Raw genomic sequence first — 19,090 nt, 5'->3', positions numbered from 1 at the left:
AAGAGAAAAGCCAACACAAATCATTTATTGCCTGTTGACCTATTTGGAATCTATTTCAAACATATTCAAAATTAGTACTACTTTGCTGGAATGTATTTTTCAGAATCAAACAATTGCTTATTAAAAATGAGTTATGTCCATCTATGAGTCAAAAGACCAGTGATAGATGCAGCTGGATATTTCTCCAGGATTCCTAGAATATTTTAGCCGTTTTTGTGTGTGTGTTTTTTTGCGATACCAACAATGTTCTCTTACAATTCTTGCTATAGGGATTCCAATCCCAGAATTGGTGATATCATCCAAAAAGTGGCTCCTTTCCTGAAGATGTATAGTGAATATGTGAAGAACTTTGACAAGGCGATGCATCTGATCACTGTATGGTCGGAAAAAGCCTTGCCATTCCAGGAACTCATCTCAAACATTCAGGTGAAATGGTTTCAGAGCTCCTAATACAATTTGTTTTTTTTTAAATTCATATTGCTTTTAATTTGATTAGCTATATAGATGTATAATCTAGTGTGCATATAGCTTATCTGAAATTTCTGGATTTATTGCTTTGAATATTAAGAACTTATGATTGTTCTCAACCATTTTATAGTAGAAGGTTAAAAATAGATAGGTTTAGAATCTCATATAGTCTCTGTCCATTCTTTCCAATACAGGATAGGAATACATTAAAAAAGTACAAAAATGAAGAAAAATATTTTTTTAAAAAAAAATTACATGTCCAAGATCTACTAAGATAATTGGAAAGGAGTCGCCTCTCTATTTATTATCTTTCTGAAATATTAAATTTCTCTTCTTTTTTTCTCTCCATTGAATTAGGCTTAGGAAGGGAACTTCGGTTAGCATTAAGAGTAGTTTTCTAAATTTATTCTCTGTGTGCATGTATGATGTACAAAGTCATGGTATAGAGAAAGTATTAATCCTTTTCTACTCAATAGGATTCTCGCAGAAAGTCCCTTTCTATCAATTCAATTTCAAAACAGTTTACAATAATTCAAAATATTTTTTGTTGGCACCAATTCATTGCTTTTTTTTAAAAAAAAACTTCTAATATTTGCATATATGGGAGAATTATTGTTTGCCGGGAGGAATGACTAAGCCTTCCTTCCATAATTGTGTGCCTTCCCTTTTTGGTTGTGTTCTTTAAAAAAAAAAAAAAACCAGTAAGGCACGTTTTCCTCCTGGCTGAAAACGTGCCTTATTTGTGTTGGTCTAGAAGAAGAGATGTTAATTTTTCTTTCCTAACTACAATCGTTTTTGAAAATAGGTGGGCTATAGGAACTGTATATAGGATCACCTTTGAGAATAAGCCACTTCACTTAAGGCATGAAGAGTACCTTGAGGTGGTGGCGTCCACCTAGATTGGTACTGTTTGGCTGTTGCTTTTCTGATTGGGAAATTTGAGGATGAAGTGAAGCTTATTTCAGGAGCTATTTTCCTATCCATCAAAGGGAGCAAGGCTTTAGGGTGGAAACTGAGCCATAACAGAAATCTGAAGTCAAGACAGGAAGGTTTTGTATGTATATGTATTTATGTATAGATACTAACGAATCCTTCATTCTCCTGGTTTTCCTTTCTTTTCCTCTAATTGTTATTGTCCTGCACAGAAACAGGAAGTGTCTGCTAATTTAACCTTGCAGCATCACATGTTGGAACCAATACAGAGAATCCCCAGATATGAACTCCTCCTGAAGGATTATATTCAAAAACTACCTTTGGAATCACCAGACAAGGAAGATGCGCAGAGTAAGAGTTTTGCTTTGATCCCTTCTTTTAGAATGGGGGCAACAACAACAACAAAAGTGAGAAAAGTGATCAATCTTGCCTTTGAAATGATGCCTTCTGGTCTCCTTACTGAATGATTTTAGATGTTCGTGGTGCTGGTGCTCTTTCTAATGTGCCATAGTTTCTCCAAACTATTCCTTTGTTGCTCAGGGTCACAATTGCTAGTAGAGTATTGGGCATGAAGTAACTGTATAAAAGAACTGTAACAATGCTTCTTATTTCTTGCAGAAGCTTTGGAGATGATTTTCACAGCAGCTAAGCATTCTAATGCTGCCATCGCTGAAATGGTGAGTATCCAGATCAGGAGTATCAGACTGGCGGCCTGCGGGCCAGATGTGTCACCTGTAGGCAGGCTCACCCCAGCTCCACGAAGGGGAAAACCATCACGTGACAGCAACGTGATGCAGTGAGTTTGACATCCTGGTGCAGCTGATTAGTCATCTCATTCTCCTTCACTATAGGCAGGTATCTCAATAGCCGAGTTACTGTTTTGTGAATCTTTATTCCATTGTTTCTGCAGGAACGACTCCAGAACCTATGGGATGTCTATCACAGGCTAGGCCTTGATGATGACATTGTTGATCCTTCTAATGAATTTATTAAAGAAGGACCCATTCAGAAAATCTCTTTCCGGTACAACAATACCTCAGAGAGATACCTGTTCCTGGTAAGATATTTTATTAATTTATTAATTTATGTTAATTTATTTCTTAAATTTATTTTCCACCTATCTTGCCACAGGGCTATGCTAGGCAGCTAGTTTATTAGTTGTAAAGTGATGGAGCAGGAAGATGGTATCAAGTTTCTTATGGGGACCTCTCTCTGATTCCCAAATTATTTGGAATGGGGCAGTATTAAAAAAAAAAGAATATGGAAAAAGTGAAGGTATACAGGTTTCCCTAGACTTATAAACATTCGTTCAGCGACTTCAAAATTATGATGGTGCTGAATGAATGGGCATATGACCTATATTCAAAGTTATGGCTATGGCAGCATCCCTTCAGTCTCCTGATGAAAATTTGGGTACTTACAACTGGCTGCCCACAACTTGACTATCTTTCCTTCCTCTGGGCCTCCTCCCTGCCCCATCATGCCTTGCTCCACTTATATCTTCCAAAGATTGCCTTTCCAGAAGAGCATTTGGATGATGTGATGCGTGGCCTTCCTACAGAGGATTCCCCCACACCATTTTCATTGTATCTCCAAAAGGTGCAATTTTCCAAATCATGCCCTTCTGAGAGATCACAAAATTGGTGCCCACTTCCAGAATGGCACAAGGTGGCCTCTGTAGGAAATCCATGAATCACATCGATTGGGAGGAATTTTGGAAAGATGCTCTTCGATAGAAGTGGAGCAGGGAGGAGAGCCAAATGTGTGGGACTTGTTGGGTCAGAAAAGAGGCACAAGACTGTGAGACTCAGCAAAAAGGGAAAGTATGCCTGGGTGAGTTGGGGTTTGAGACCCTGGGAGACCCGACTCAGGTCACATGTAAGCTGGGGAGCTGCTGCAGTGTGTGCCTGGGCGTGAAATAGAGTGTGAGATGTAAGTCTGCACTGGACTTCTGGAATCCTTTCATACCTCCTTAGACATTCTGGGTTCCACTTAACAACATACATGGTACTTAACAGTAGGGAGAAACTGAGTGTGGTGAGCTCAGGGTGACTTGCTTAATGACTGCAATGATTTACAATAATAATTCCAGGCTCACTTGTGGTCCTAAGTCAAAGACTACCTGTAAAGGAATGCACTAGTGAGGATCATTGGTGATAAGATATTTTATTGAGGTTTGCAGACATAGTCTGAAAAGCGATTGCAAATATTGTTATGATTATTGTTGCGATTCTTATATAAATATCAGCTTAGCTTAATTTACTGGAAAGGATAAGAAAGAAATTGAAGATTGTCTCCCCTTGATTTTCTTATTTATAAGAGGGTGCAGAAAGAAACTCTATCAAGTTTTCAAGTTGCTGCTATTACACCTTGCAAGCAATAGAGTTTCTATAGTCCTTGTGACATCTGTTTCCTGAACTCTCTTACATTGAAGTGATGACACAAGGTCTATAGAGAAAAAGGGATTATGTTTTTATTTGGCCTTTTTAAAAAATTAATAGCAATTCCTTTTGGTTTTGTCCAACTTTCTTCAAACACAATGTATATTTGTGGGTTTGTTTTGTTTTTGCAACTTTTAGTTTAATAACCTGCTGTTGTACTGTGTACCAAAAGTCATTCAAGTGGGTTCTGAATTTCAAGTACGTCACCGGATTGATGTCAATGGCATGAAGGTCAGAATATTTTATTGCCTATTCGTTTATTTATTCAAGTCAATTTGAAAAACAGCTGTGATGACTTTTATGGAAGTTCCTTTGAGTAAGATTGGATAGAGTTGCAACTAGGGCAGAGAATTCAAGAATTCAAAAGGAGGGAGAGAGAGGGAGAGAAGCCAAAACAAGTGAAGTGCTAGGTAGGGCCTTGCAGATTTTTGAAGATAAATATGCTTTAGAGCAGGGGCTTTCAATGTTTTTATACTGCCGAATCTGTTAGCTCAAAAGTATTTCCCAGAACTCCTGATCAAGAGGCAAAAACTAGTGGTTGTCTTTGAGTGATTTCTCATGGAATTTCATCAAGTTCTCATGGAGAACATACAGTAGTTTGAAAATTCTTACTTTAAAAAAATGCAGAGATTGCTAGTCAACATCTCTCTGCAACTCCTTAAAGCAAAGGAGTCTTTTCCTTAGGATCACTCAGCTATTCTATACATTTCTTGCAGTGTGCTTCCTAGAAAAGATGCTCTCCTGCTGTAATGGTATGTGAGAGTGATCTTGAGAGACAGGGAGAAGAGTCATAGACTAGACAATGGTCAGATAAGAGGTAGCTTAATTTGCAGAAGGTATGGCAAATGTCTCAGAAGGGACCATCCATGGTTTCTTGGACTGTAAAGAAGGGAATAGAGATGTATTTTCAGACTTGCAACTGTAACCTTACAATAAAGCTAAAGCTAGTACTTGTGGGTGTCGTCCTTGTCTGGACTACCTTGTAAGGCTGATACCAATCTTGCAAGTCACAAATTACATCCGTTTCCCCTTGCCTTTACAGTCCAAGAAACCAGGGAAAACCCCTTCTGGGATGTTTTCTATTTCTTATGCAGATTCAGCTGCCTCTTATTTGACTGTTGCCTTTTTGGGTCTTCTGCCTTCTAAGGTCATACGCACAGGCCATTAAATTTGCTGAATCGCATACTCTAATAGGCTTGCTCTAGCAAGGGGAAAAGTGAAGTAAGAAAAGTATTTCTTTCTTATTCCATTAGTTCCAAACATTAATGTTAAAAACACAACATATAATATCAGTAATAGAGAATTACAAAAACTTGAACACAAAAAAACTTCATTGGGTTTGACAGCAGTATAGGGAAAATTGAAAAGGGGGGATGTGTCCCAACAAAAGGAAATAAAAAGCAGACAAAATATCTCACTGAGTTTGACAGTGGCATAGGGAAAACTGAAGAGGGGGGTTATGCTCCAACAAAGGGAAATACAAAAGATTTCATTGGGTTTGACAGTGGCTTGTGCAAAATTGAAGAGGTTGGACATGTCAAAACAAAGAAAAGGGAGAAGACAGGAATAGAGAAGTGGGACAAAAGACTTACTAGGAAAAAAATCAGACAATTAGAAATTGTTATATGGGAAATCTAAAGTTGAGATATGTTGTTTACTCCTATATATGATAATTAAATTGAGTTGCTAACTGTTTGAATATGATAATGGAAAGATAATTAAATAAAGGTTAAAATGTATGGAATATGGACAAATATGAAACTGTTATGTGGAGAATGCAAAGTAGAGGTATGTGATTCACTTTTATACATGATAATTAAACTGAGTTGCTAATTGATTGAATATTACAATGGAAGGACAGTTAAGTGTAGGTTAAAATATATGAAATATGGACACATATAGAACTCTTAAGATGATGAACAAAGTGAGGGTTGTATTGCTTGTTATTCTACATAGTAAATTAATGGAATTGTAATGAACATTGAACAGTAAGGATTGTTATTTAAAGACAATTAAGGGTAAGCTAAGTCAAGATATGGAAAAATGGAGGGGGAACATGAAATATACTTATAATGGAAAATTATTGAGATTATAAAGACAGAACTGCAAATTTAGGGTGTGTAAGGATGCATAACTATATAAATATAATGATGAGAATAGCTGGGAATCGTAACCAGGTCTACATCTTGGCCAAAAAAAGGCTGGGGGCGGTTTTTAAAAATATAATTACTATATATGTATACTTTTTTTCTTTAAAAAAGAAGAAGGAAGATATATGCTAAGATTAAACATGTATATTGAAATGGAATTATAAATAACATCAACATAAAATTGAATTTGCTCAGAGGCTGAAATACCCCAAGTAAATGAAATGAAGGGTGTGAAGTAAAGGAGAGAGGTAAGGGAAGAAGAGAGAGATAGGAGAGAGGGCAGGGAAGGGAAGAGAAGGAGAGAAAGAAGGAGTGGAAAGGGGAGAGAGGAGAAGGAGAGAGGAGGGGGAAGTGGAGAAGAGAAGGACGACAGAGGGAAGAAAGCAGCTAGGGAGGAGGAGGAGAGAGGGAGAAGAAAGTGATGGATAGGGTACAAATAACGGTGTATGGAGACCAGAAGAGCCAATAATCGTTTTTGGGAGTTGATGTAAACATTTAACAATATAATATAATGTTGGTTATGTAATAGTATACATGTCGTTATTTGTTATAAAAATGAAAAAATAAAAAACTTATTAAAAAAAACCTTGAACACAACTGTGCTTCAGAGGAGAAGTCAAGGAAATAGATTAAAAACGTTCTGATTATCTGAAAGTTGAGACAATTCTGTGCCCATTCCAATTAACTTCACACTGGAAAATAATAAATTTTCCAAACGGAAAAAAATACCCAAGGGAAATTATATATCTGTCTGAAGTAAGCATACTTTTGTAGTTTAAATCATATACAACTGAATGAAGTATGAAGTAAATTCATATTTACTCTCATTTCAGTGCTCTATTTTTTTTCTTTTAGGTTCGAGAACTAAACGATGTACAATTTCCTCATGCTTTCCTTGTGTCAGGGAAGCAGCGAACTCTAGAACTGCAAGCTAGGTAATTCAGCAAGAAATGTATCCTTTTTTTCGTTCTAGCAAAAGAAAGTGAACTCTGCCTCTCCAATAAACGACATCTCTTTCTCTGTAGGTCCCAGGAGGAGATGGATATCTGGCTTAAGGTAGCCATTGCTGCAAATTTGTTTTTCTTTTTAAGCTTAGGAAGCATCCTGGCCAATGAGGAAAGCAAAATACTCTCAATAAGTATAATGGGTTCTGGATAACCTTGAGAGACAGGAAGAAGAGCTGCAGCCTAATCAATAGTCTCATAAGAGAAATCTGAATCCAAAGCATCAATGGGATGGAGAAAGTTTCTCAGAATGTTTCCTCCTTATGAAGTCAGATTTCATAGACATATCATTGTAGTTTTCTTAGCAGCAATGTAGAAGGGACTTATTATTGCCATTCCTCCCTTTTTAAATTTCTCAACTTTGGTATTTTTTAAGTGTTCTCTCATCCAAGTCCTAACTGTTTCCTTCCCTATTTAGCTTTTCAAGATCAGATAAGGTCAGTTGGATGCTACCACATAGCTATATCTTAAGAAATGACCCACAATTAATGCAGTATCTTTCAATATAGATGGAACTGGTGCTGGACATTTCTAATTATGGCAACTAGATTAAGACCTTTGGGAATCCACATGGAGATCTTTAGTGGCTCAAACACATTATATGATAGGCCAGCCCCATGCATTTAAAGGGAAGTCAATTTCATTCACAAATACAATGGGTAATAGAAGTGAGACAGAAAGCTCTATAAGGAATTTAAGCCAAGGCTGGGGAAGGTTTTAGAACTTCCCTCTTCATTCTTAAAATTCCCCACCCATGCATAAATCCACCCATGCTTCATCTTTGATTAGGTCAGTCTTAGATTAAACAGATAGGAGCTGCTGTTTAAACCTGTAAATCGAAACTAAGCTTCTTTTCAGAAATCCTTCTATTCAAAATGTTTTCTTCCTCCTCCCAGACCTTCCAGTCTGCCATCAACAAGAAAGAAAAGAGGAGTGAAACCTTCAAGGCTGCAAGCCAAGGGCAAGAAGCAGAGACGCAAGACTCCAGTGTAAAATCTCCAGTTACACACACCTATTTTGACTCTATCCCATTTGCGCTTTAGAGCTACCAATATTCATTTCCTCTTTTAAAACCATGAGCTCATTTTCCAAAGATTGTAACTGTGCACATTTACAAAGACCTTACAAGTCTCTGATAAACAAAGGGGAAGGGGAGATGTACAGAAAACACATCTAGCAAAGTTTTGTCTTTATGTCCCATTGACTCTAGTTGTGGTACATTTGAAGTGAGGCCATCACACCCTCCTGTGTGTCCAGAGGTTGACTGAAAGGGTGGCTTGATTTCAGAGTCTCTTTTCTTGCAGCAGGGCCAGTCACAGGAGCTGGGGAAGTGGGCTCCCCAGTGGATAAGAGACAAGCTAGTCACCATGTGCATGCGCTGCAGAGAGCCATTCAATGCTATCACACGAAGAAGGCATCACTGCCGAGCTTGTGGCTATGTGAGTGAGCTTATTTTTTCTCTACCCCTCCCCCCCAATTGTTTTGGGATAGAACAGTCAAGGTAATTGACAGGTTTTGCCGATCTGAAGGGTTAGTACTGAGAACAAGAGTGCTTATGGCTAGTGCAATTGCAGACTTGAAAAGCCTTGCCAAGGAAACTGCAGGGACTTATCCAAGAACTGGATACAATGAACATTTAAAAAAAAAACCTCATCACATTTAGCCTTCTCCAAACCTGTGGTTTTTTTCCCCTGGAGGCAGGTGGTGTGTGCCCGGTGTTCTGAATACAAGGCTGAATTGCAATATGACAAGAATGGACTCAAACGTGTCTGTGCGGAATGCTACGTCTTCCTAACAGGGAATTTGCTGCCCGTCGAGCAGCACGGGAAGCACAAAGGCATCCTGGAGGTGAGGGTAACACAGAGTTGGAAAGTCTGCTACTTCTCTTTTCTCAGGCTTGTTTCTTGGTCTGTTGATAACTTGATGTTCTGGGTAGGAATTTTTTTATTGCAGCAATTTCACTTTTGTCATTTTGAAAGTACTTATCTAGCAAACGCTTCCCCATCAACATTACATACATGCCCTGTTTCCCTGAAAATAAGACCTCCCCGAAAATATTGCAACAGAGCAGCAGTCATGAGGCGACCATGCTCGTCGCCTCCTGCACCTCAAACATAATAAGACCTCCCCGAAAACGAGGCTAAACCTTATTTTGGGGGGTCAAAAGAAAATAAGACTCTGTCTTATTTTCGGGGAAATAGGGTGCATGCATGACAGGGGTGGGTTCTGGATTCCATTCCAACTGGAACGGCCCTGGCGTCACCCACATGGACATGTGCAGTGCGCACAGGCATCATACTTGTCTGCGATGCTTCTGCAAGCCTCCGCAACGCTCCAGCTGCTCGGTGGAGCGTCGTGGAGGTGCCGTACGTGCCAAAGGCTTAAAAGACAGGTAAGGAGCTCGGGTGGGCGGGTGGGCCCTCCGGAGCATCGTACTGGAATGGTACCCGGTGCTCCGGGCAGGCTCCAGTACGCCTGTACCGGGGTGTACCGCCTGCAACCCATCACTGATGCATGCATGCATACACACACACTCACACACACATATATGTATTTGTGTTACAACCCCTGGTATGCCGAAATATCAGTACAAATACAACACACACACACACACACACACATTAACCTATACAGAAGCATGCAAACATAGCCATCACGTTCTTTCCTTTCAGGCAAGCAACATTATGCAGCATAGAAAGGAGAATAATATAGAAGATCCAAGGAAATTAAAAGCAAAATACAAGGGGGAAAAAGAAATGAAACATGGCTAAAGCTACTAACATCTCACTTCTTTGTCATCAGATCCAACTATGACTTTCTCAGACTCTCATCTCTTCTTGAGCCCTTCACTCTTCTTTCACAGGGTTGTTTCATTATTCTTTCTTTCTTTATCACCAAGCCACCTCAATATACTGTATATATTTGAAGATAAGATCATCTGTGTATAAGCCACCTTTCAGGGGGTTTTGTCTTCTTTTTCCAATATATTCTGAAGGGCTTCTTTGTTTTTATATTTGTATCAATACATGTTTTTGTTTCCAGAAGAGATCCATTTTAAATTTTCACAACTGGCTTATCTCTAGGTGGTACATTTTTCATGTACTTTGGTGAAAAATTACGAGAGTCAGATTTATTTGTATTTGGGCTTACTTGTGAGTATGTATGTATATTAAAAAAAATCGATATGTATATTTGCAGATGAGCTCAACTGTAGCTAAACTAAACTCAATTTTGGCCTGCATTTTGGAACCTAAAATTCATGACTTATCCACAAGTACATATGGTGTTTTTCCATGCTTTTTTTCATACTCACTCATTGCTGTATTCAACCTATCATTTCTACTCCTACTCTTATTCTTTCTCCTATCACCTTTTTATCAACATTTGCATGTCTTCGGGTTTCTTCATTGCAATGAACATCCTTCCAAGGTAGAAAAATAGATTGTTCTATTTTTCACAAGTTATAGATCAATTGCAATTGTTCACTCCATTTTCCTCGGCATAACTCAATCACTTTAGACTTCAATAGATTGCTTTTCAAATCCATACTCCTTGTTGTATCATTTATTTTTCTATTTGCTACAAATATTTGAGTCCTCAGCCAACAATTATGGTATTGTGTGCTTACAAAAATCTGAAGGTTGGCATATACATCATGTCTTCACCAAAACACCTCTAATTCATCGCACATTGATCTATGAATGCATTAAGCAAAAAAAGGAACAACACATATTCTTCCTTTCACCTCTGTTCAATGTTGAACATTTTTATGCATTCCATTTATTCTCATTCTTCATTTCTATTATATGCCACTGTAATTACAGTCAACCAAACATCAACTTGATATTTGCACAAAACATTGAAGCATATTCACTTTGTCATATGTTCTTTTTACAATTACAAATATAGAATAAACTTTGTTTCTTACATTCATACATTTCTCAAAAGACCTGCTGAAGAGTAACACTACATTCAGTGCATTTCTTGCCAGGTATACTATAAAGCCCACTCCCAAATATTGTTCACTGTACTTACTACTTTCCCCTTTTTATATGGGAACAATAATGGCATTCTTCCATTATATGGTCCATGATCAAAAATAGATGCAAACCTTTCATATGTTAAACAAGTTAAACTGCCTTGCTATTAAAAAAAAACCTCTCAGTATTTTTATATTTTTAAATAATATTTTCTATTTGCACCATCTTTACCTACAGCCTTACAATTTTTCAATGTGATTGCAGCATTTATAACTTTTTCACCAGTTATTTTCTTGGACAGTAACATAAGAGTCTTTTCAATTTCACTCTTCAACATACCTCTATTATTCCCATTTACATGTTTAAAATACTATTTCCAGCACTGTCTTATTACACTTTCATCGTTGTTAATTGCTCCCAACTTCTTGTTTAGCTCTTTTTATCATTTTCAGAATATTTTTATTTCCATCAAAAATTGCTCTGCATTTTCTTTGCCTCTTTTAAAGGTTGTATGTTCTATAGCTATATTCTTTGCAACTATTGTTGTGTTCTCTATAATTATATTCTTTGCAACTATTGTTTCTCCACATACACATTATTCAAATCCCTTTTATGTTCATTTCTTGCAGCACCAATTCTATTATATGCATTGTTTTTCATTCATGGCCTTTTTCACTTTCCACTGCCATCAAGCATCCTTTTTAATAATTTTCATTACCATATTCTAGAGATTTCCTTGGGACCCAGTAACATATTTCTTTTCATTCTGTACCAAGTAGCTTCAATATCCTCTTTTTCACACCCACTTTCCATTATTTCTATTGAAAGATTAATCTATTCTTGAATAAGTTTTTAGCAGATTCAACTCTCCCATTATCACTAAAGCATAATATGCAGCTATTACCATTCTATAAATTCAAACTTCCTTATGCACCCACAACCACCACCTAAACATCCAATCATACTGTCTTGACATGCGTTTTATCTCTTTCATGTACAAGTAATCCTCGGTTAACAATAGGAATTGGGACCACAATTTCTGTTGCTTAGTGACACAGTTATAAAGCATGATGTCATATGATCATACTAGTTCCAGCACTCCTGGTTGTTGTCATTAAGTGAATCACACACTTTGAAGTTCTTGCTGTTAAGTGTCCCTCTAGTCACAAGAGTATGATTCATGCTTGCATGAATCTCGCTTGCACCTGCTTTCAATTACAATGTTGCCGCATCCTATGACTATGAAGTTGCCGTTGAGACTTGCTGCCTTCTCCATTGGCTTTGCTTGTCCAAAGCCAGCAATGAAGGTTGCAATTGATGATTACATGACTAAGGGACACTGCAACGATGTAATTGCAAGGCAGGTGTTAAGTGCCCAGATTATAATCATGATGGCCAGAACTTCAAGGACCAGTTCCAAGTACCACTCATTCAGCACCATTAAAAGTTTGAATGGTCACTAAACAAGTGTTCATTAAATGCAGGTCACCTGTAATGTATATTTTCTTGGATTTCATTCATTAATTCATGTTCTTTACCATTTACTCATCTTACATTCTAAGTCTCAATCTTTTATGTGGCATATACGGATCACTATAAATTGTGACAATGTGATCTCTGTTGCCCATTATGACTTTGATCATGGATTGAAATGTTGTGCAATGTAGAAAATATGTCAGCTAAATTACTAGCCTTAGTTATAACCATGTGCATCTTTTTTTTTTTTGCTGAATTAAAAAAGAATTTGGTTTTGGCACATTTGTGGCAAATATGCTATAAGTGCAGCTCAAACTTAGTTTTATTCTGAGTATGCTCAAACTATTCTATGCAGACTAGAATCTCTAATCTAGAGACTAATTTGAAATCCAGTGTGGTTCAAGAACTAAACAACTGTTTCTAAATCCAGTGCATAAGGGATTAAATAGCATACATATCAAGACCCTCTGGTTAATGTCCCTAATTTGGGCATGGGAAGCCTAGTTTAGGTCCTTCCTTCCAAGATAGACTCCTTGATTGATTTTAGACAAACACTGACTCTTAGGTTAGCTTGATCAGAATTAAGAAATTCTGCTGGCTCCATTCAGCCAGTTGAATTCTCGATTGCAAAACCATTATGAAGTTTCATTATCAATGCATGGAAAGCCTGACTGAAGTAGAAATTTAGGATGCATGACATTACCTGTTTTGAATTTGTTATGTTCCTTAGTCAGATCTGCCAAATATACTTCATTTCTAGAAGGTCTATATGAGATTCCTTCTAATCTAATGTCACACTTTTATGAATCCTGGCAAAGAAATAGGAGGTAGAAGACGTTTAACAGCAAACTTTTGCCTACATCATGTGATTAGATTTTGAGGAGCAATTTTGTCTGTAGAAGCTGTTTTCAGGATATGATCAAGCTACTTACTAAGGAAAGATACTTAGTTATCAGTGTTGATGCTTTATAAAGTATTTCTGATACATTCATCCTCCACAGAGGATTTTAGCTATGGCAGCTGAATGAAATCTCCATGTTTTCTTTTGGAGAAGAGTTTATTAATAATGCTGTGAACCATTTGTTTCATTGGCAGAAAGAATCTGCAGAAATATCAGGGCAGAGCCTAATGTGCAGTTTTCTGCAGTTTATGGATAAGAATGGAAAGGGGAGCATGCGTGGCTGGTTTGTGATCCCACGAGATGATCCACTGGTGTTGTATATTTATGCTGCACCTCAGGTATGTTTTTGTGTAGAGTTTATTATGATGGAAATTAATTAGGCTTACAAATGAGTTGCTTCTAGAACCCTGCCCTTTGATGACCCCCTTTCATAACATCAAAATTGGGTTTATAAGAACATAGAAATTAAGGTAAAGGTAAAGTTCCCCTCGCACATATTTGCTAGTCGTTCCCGACTCTAGGGGACAGTGCTCTTCTCCGTTTCAAAACCAAAGAGCCAGAGCTATCCGAAGATGTCTCCATGGTCCTCCAAAGGTGCATGGAACACTGTTACCTTCCCACCAAAGGTGGTCCCTATTTTTCTATTTGCATTTTTACATACTTTCAAATTGCTAGGTTGGCAGAAGGTGGGACAAGTAATGGGAGCTCACTCCGTTACATGGTGCTAGGGATTCAAACAGCCAAACTGCCGACCTTTCTGGTTGACAAGCTCAGCATCTTAACAACTGAGCCATCCCTGAACATAGAAATTAGTGACATGAAAAGTTCTCCATTCCAAACTAACTGTAAGATGTAGTTGTGAATATTTTTCAGCTTCTCCCTTCTCCCACCATTTCCCATTGGCATCATCTCAGAAAATGTATTAGATGGACTAATATGTTCAGGGTGATGCATTTATTTCACTGTTTCCCTCATAACAGGAATCCCATGGAGTAGGTTGGAACTGAAAGATGGTGACTGGTTTAAAGGCACTCTATGGACTTCAATGGCTAATGGTAGACTTGTGCTTGGGTCTCCACAATCTTGAATATGATTTAATTACAGAAGCATTTTTGTCCCAACTTCATCATTCCCAGTGATTTTCCACTTCTGGAGGGAAATCATCCCACCCCAATCTGATACTTTTACATGTTTGGGAGTCACCAGGGCAGGGAAGGTTGAATGTATTCCACTGAGGAGAAAATCAGTAAGAAGTAGAGAGCCCAAGCTGAGCCATGTGCTGCAGTTTGATATGAGACCAGAAGTAATTGATGAGAAACCAAGATAGAAATTAGAATAGAAGGGAGGCAGGATGCACAACTCCCAGCACAAACGACAACTTTTTATAATTCCACTCTTCCAAGGAATTTAATATATCATTCTGCTAAGTCAAACATACTTCAGAGCGATCTGAAAATTTCAAGTTCTAGCTTTGGGAGTTCCTGATCGTGAATAAAAATATTGAATAGAGAGGAATGAAGTAAGCAATTATTTTATTTATTACGTTTATATGGCTGCCCAGCTAGACTGTATGCAACAATATTGGTTAACTTTTCCGTAGTTAAGCAATAGCAGCCTCTTGAGGCTGTTTTGGGTAAAACAAAATAAACCAAATTGAAAAGGTGGAGGGGGGGGGGGGAGAAACGTCCCAGACAATTATGGACAAAACTAGTTTGGGCTTTCAGGAGTACAGAATCATGCCAGTGTGATGATAACAAACTGATCATATCTCAACAGAGAGATGAAATTAGCTATGGGACATTTGAGAATAACTGTGTTTGGATCCTTTCCTTCACCTGACCCAGGATGTCAAGGCCTGTGCCTCTATCCCTCTGTTGGGTTACCATATCAAGGAGCCATATCAGAATAATCCCCGCCACATCTTCCAGTTGGTACAGTCCAAACAGACCCATACCCTGGTTGCTGAAACTGAAGAACTGAAGCAGCGCTGGATGAAAGCCATTGAACAGTCTGCCAGGGGAGGAGAAGAAGAAGAAGATTCGTGTGATGATCTGGAATAATCCAAGCTCCTTCTGAGGCTCTTTCATACGCTGAATTGCCACTGTAATAAGCACCGAATCTGTGTTATAAATTCAGTCATATCTTTCAGTTATAACTTTTCCCTGGTTTCAAATCAGCATTTTTGTCTAGTTCTACAGAGGAATTATTGAGTCTGTCATCTGCACCTCCATAACTGTCTAGTTTGGCTCTGCAACCAAAAAAGACAAACATAGATTTCAACGGATAATTAGAACTGCAGAAAAAACAATTGCTACCAACCTGCCTTCCATACTGCACGAGTCAAAAAGAGGGATGTGAAAATATCTACAGACCCTTCGCATCCAGGACATAAATTGTTTCAACTTCTACCCTCAAAACGACACTATATGGCTCTGCACACCAGAACAACACGACACAAGGAGAGTTTTCTCCCTGAATGCCATCACTCTGCTAAACAACACTGTCATATTACCTACTAAAACTGAATTACTATTATTCTTCTCTTTCTTCCTGGTACCTATCTCTTCCCACTTATGACTATAACTGTGTTGCTTATATCTTTACGGTATATTGTTTTCATTTGTTTCCTAATACTATTTGATAGCTTATTAGTAACCGTGACTGTCACTAAGTGTTGCATCTTTTTATTCTTGATGAATGTATTTTATTCTCCTTATGTACACTAAGAGCATATACAAGTCAAATTCCTTGTGTGTCCAATCACACTTGGCCAATAAAGAATTCTATTCTATTGTAGTAGAGATTTCCTTGGTTTACTGGTGGGCCTGCCAGTGAAGCTACCGTATATCTAGCGAACTATTCAAGTCCTAGTAAATGGTTGATTTGTCATTTAAATTAGCAAATTTTTTATTGATAGGCTGTCCGGTTCATATACATATTATGTGCTGGTACAAATAATGCTTCCTGTTTGTGCATAGACCTTTTTTGATCTACAGCTATGTCAGGGAAATTATTCTCTGATCAGAGATTCTGACACTGAAGAATCCAAAAGTGTTTCCTTCCATCTATTAAAATAAAAGGTGAATGGGATTTTTATTCCTATTCAAACTACAAAATATAACTTATGACAGGCTCAATCTCTGAATGCGGATCAGATTGGCCCTGTATACCAGGAAATAAAAGATATTTTAGGAGGTTATGTTGTGAAACCGAACATGTTGAATGTTTCAAACCAGAAATAAGATTGGAATATCTGAATTTCCTGAAGGGATCAGGAAATAGCATTTGGGCAAAGAGCTGACCCCTGGGGAAAGGTGGAAGGTCAAATACAGGTACGGTGCTCCTGAGGGCCCGCCCGCCTCTCCTCCTTACTTGTATTTGACCCAACTGGGCTATTTGCGCACGCTCATGGAGCATACGGCGCCTGGGCGACACTCTGCCGAGCAGCTGGAGCGTTGTGGGCAGTGAGGTGCACAAGCATGCGCAGTGTGTGTGGTGGACGCCCGGCCCTGTCGCAGCGTATCGGTTGCGATGGGATACGGAATCTACCACTGTCCTGCCCCCTTAAAAATAATAAGACACCCCCCAAAAAAATAAGGCCAAGTACTTATTTGGGGGTAAAAAGAAAATAAGACCTTTATTTTGGGGGAAACACGGTATTAAATTACCGCAAGCTGAATTTTAGAGATAAATACAGATAAAAGTAACAATTGTTGAAACTGTTTCCCTTTGCTAATTCCATCTACCTTCCACCTTTCCCCAGGGGTCTTTGCCTAAATGCTATTTCCTGATCCCTTCACTTCACTTCTCCTTTTCACATTCTAAAATGGTGTCCATGGCTCCTTGAGGATGTCTTCCTTTCCCCTTTCCAAAAAGCTGTTGTGTTTTTAGAAAATCTTGATTTTTTTTAAAAAAAAGGAATACTGGAAACTCCAAATGAAAGCACAAACTTCCAACTTTTTTTTTTTAAAAAAATACAAGAATAATTTTGTGACCTATAAGAAGATAACAGGGTAGCATGGGTGCTGCTCCATGCTTTATTTATCATCCAGAGAAAAAGATAAGCAAGTTGGCACTGGCAGGGAGCAACTGGGAGAATGTTAAAGGAAATGGAAGGGAACATTCTGTTCTGTCAGGGTTTGTATCTTTTTATCTTCCCTTATCTACGCATGAGGTGCTTTCAGAATTCCAAAATTTCTACCATCTCCATCAGATAGGTTGGAACACTACTCTTAAAATCCCAAGGTAAGACATAGTGATTGGGAATTCTGGGATGGGTATTCCAACACTTTCAGTGGATGTTACAGCATAAACAAGAGTAAACCTTGCAAGATGGATACTATTCATGTGCAAATTATTTAATAATAAATGCTGAAATTCCTTTATGAACTTTTAGAATGATGGTCCACATCATATTATGCAGGCTGTATGTCAGGTACAGTGACGTGCAGTGAGGTTTATGGCTGGTGAGGCTGGTGACGTCATCAGGAAGGCGGGGAATGGGACCACGTGTGCTGGAGGCTGAGGCTGCCTCAGCCTCCAGCACACATGATCCCATTCCCCGCCTTCCTGAGCGTGCTCCGCCGGCTCGCGCTCCGCAGTCCTCGAAAGCGACTGGGGAACGACGAGAACCTTCCTGCCTCTTCATGAAGAGAGGTGAGGCTCTGCCTCCCCTGCCTCCCCTGACCGCATGTCCCTGGTCAGGTATCATGTAGGCATCACCTGCCTTTTTCCAGAAGTCATCACCTGCCTTTTTCCAGAAGTACTGTAAATAGAAAAGGATGTTGCTATCACATAAATGCTCTGAAGTTATTTTTCTGTCTCTCAATGCTATAAATAAATAAATAAATAAATAAATCTGACTTTTTGAAACAAAAAGTCTTGCAAAACTTCACCGGTGTCTTTTAACATTAGTTTTTTCCAGGAGAAGTGGCTTTGGCATGAGAAGTCATCCATTTACCATATCTCAACTGTTGCTTTTTAAATTAACATTGTTTTATGTCTCTGCCCCACTTTAATTGGTTTTCTATTTGAAGGTCTCCCCCCCCCCAAAAAAAATTAGAATTACACTACATGAAAGATGACGGGTAGCGTCTGGATGACCTCTGGGTTTGTAAGCTAAACAGCAGTGAACTTCATTGCTGCTTGGATAGAGGACTCCGGAACTGCTAGCTCGATTAAGAAATAATTAATTTAAAACACATAATGGAAGAAGGTAATGGCGGACTGCTACAATCAAGAAAATGGTCTCAACTCATCTGTTAAATTGCTGGAATCAATTTTGAATTAAAGGGGACTCTGTATTTACTTAAACTGAAGAGCGTTCCTGGCTTAAAGAAGAAGGTCAGGACCTGATGCTGTCTATTTGGAAGATGTTGGTGTTTTTAACAGTAATGGTGTCACCATAGTCTGACCCAAGCGAGGCCAGGCTCAATATAAAAGAAAAAAAATATGAGTGACCATTACTGCACATTTTACAAATCACATTTCTTTGCTAAAAATGATCACCAAATCATCTAAATTTTTAAGCTTCTGGGAAGGAAAACTGATATGTGTGAATATGTATTAAACAGGCATGCTTTTATAATTTGCATACACTCTGTTTTGTGACTTTCTGACCTTAATAATGCAATAGACTTTCATGCTCCCTTTGAAAATATGTCATTTTACACACACACCCCTAAAAAGCAGTTGCATCCAATTTCAATGCATAATCAGGGATTCCTTATTTATAGTT

The 19,090-nt window shown here is 38.3% G+C and overlaps 1 protein-coding gene across 1 annotated transcript in view; it reads left to right on the top strand.

The window, feature by feature from the left end:
• The window catches only part of FGD2 (FYVE, RhoGEF and PH domain containing 2), a 37,022-nt gene extending 20,904 nt beyond the window's left edge, over nt 1-16,118 (top strand). Inside the window, exons 7-18 of the mRNA XM_081946553.1 lie at nt 270-426; nt 1,614-1,752; nt 2,020-2,078; nt 2,312-2,458; nt 3,981-4,073; nt 6,848-6,927; nt 7,018-7,048; nt 7,893-7,985; nt 8,301-8,435; nt 8,698-8,844; nt 13,548-13,691; nt 15,198-16,118. Coding sequence (XP_081802679.1) covers nt 270-426; nt 1,614-1,752; nt 2,020-2,078; nt 2,312-2,458; nt 3,981-4,073; nt 6,848-6,927; nt 7,018-7,048; nt 7,893-7,985; nt 8,301-8,435; nt 8,698-8,844; nt 13,548-13,691; nt 15,198-15,413 — 1,441 coding nt within the window. The 3' untranslated portion in view covers nt 15,414-16,118. The remainder of the gene's footprint in view (nt 1-269; nt 427-1,613; nt 1,753-2,019; nt 2,079-2,311; nt 2,459-3,980; nt 4,074-6,847; nt 6,928-7,017; nt 7,049-7,892; nt 7,986-8,300; nt 8,436-8,697; nt 8,845-13,547; nt 13,692-15,197) is intronic.
• The last annotated feature ends 2,972 nt before the right edge of the window (nt 16,119-19,090 follow it).

The sequence above is a fragment of the Natrix helvetica genome (assembly GCF_964273705.1).
Source record: "Natrix helvetica genome assembly, chromosome: 3".
Taxonomy (NCBI): domain Eukaryota; kingdom Metazoa; phylum Chordata; class Lepidosauria; order Squamata; family Natricidae; genus Natrix; species Natrix helvetica.
Note: the sequence above shows the minus strand (reverse complement) of the source record. Positions and strands in the feature narration are given on the sequence as shown.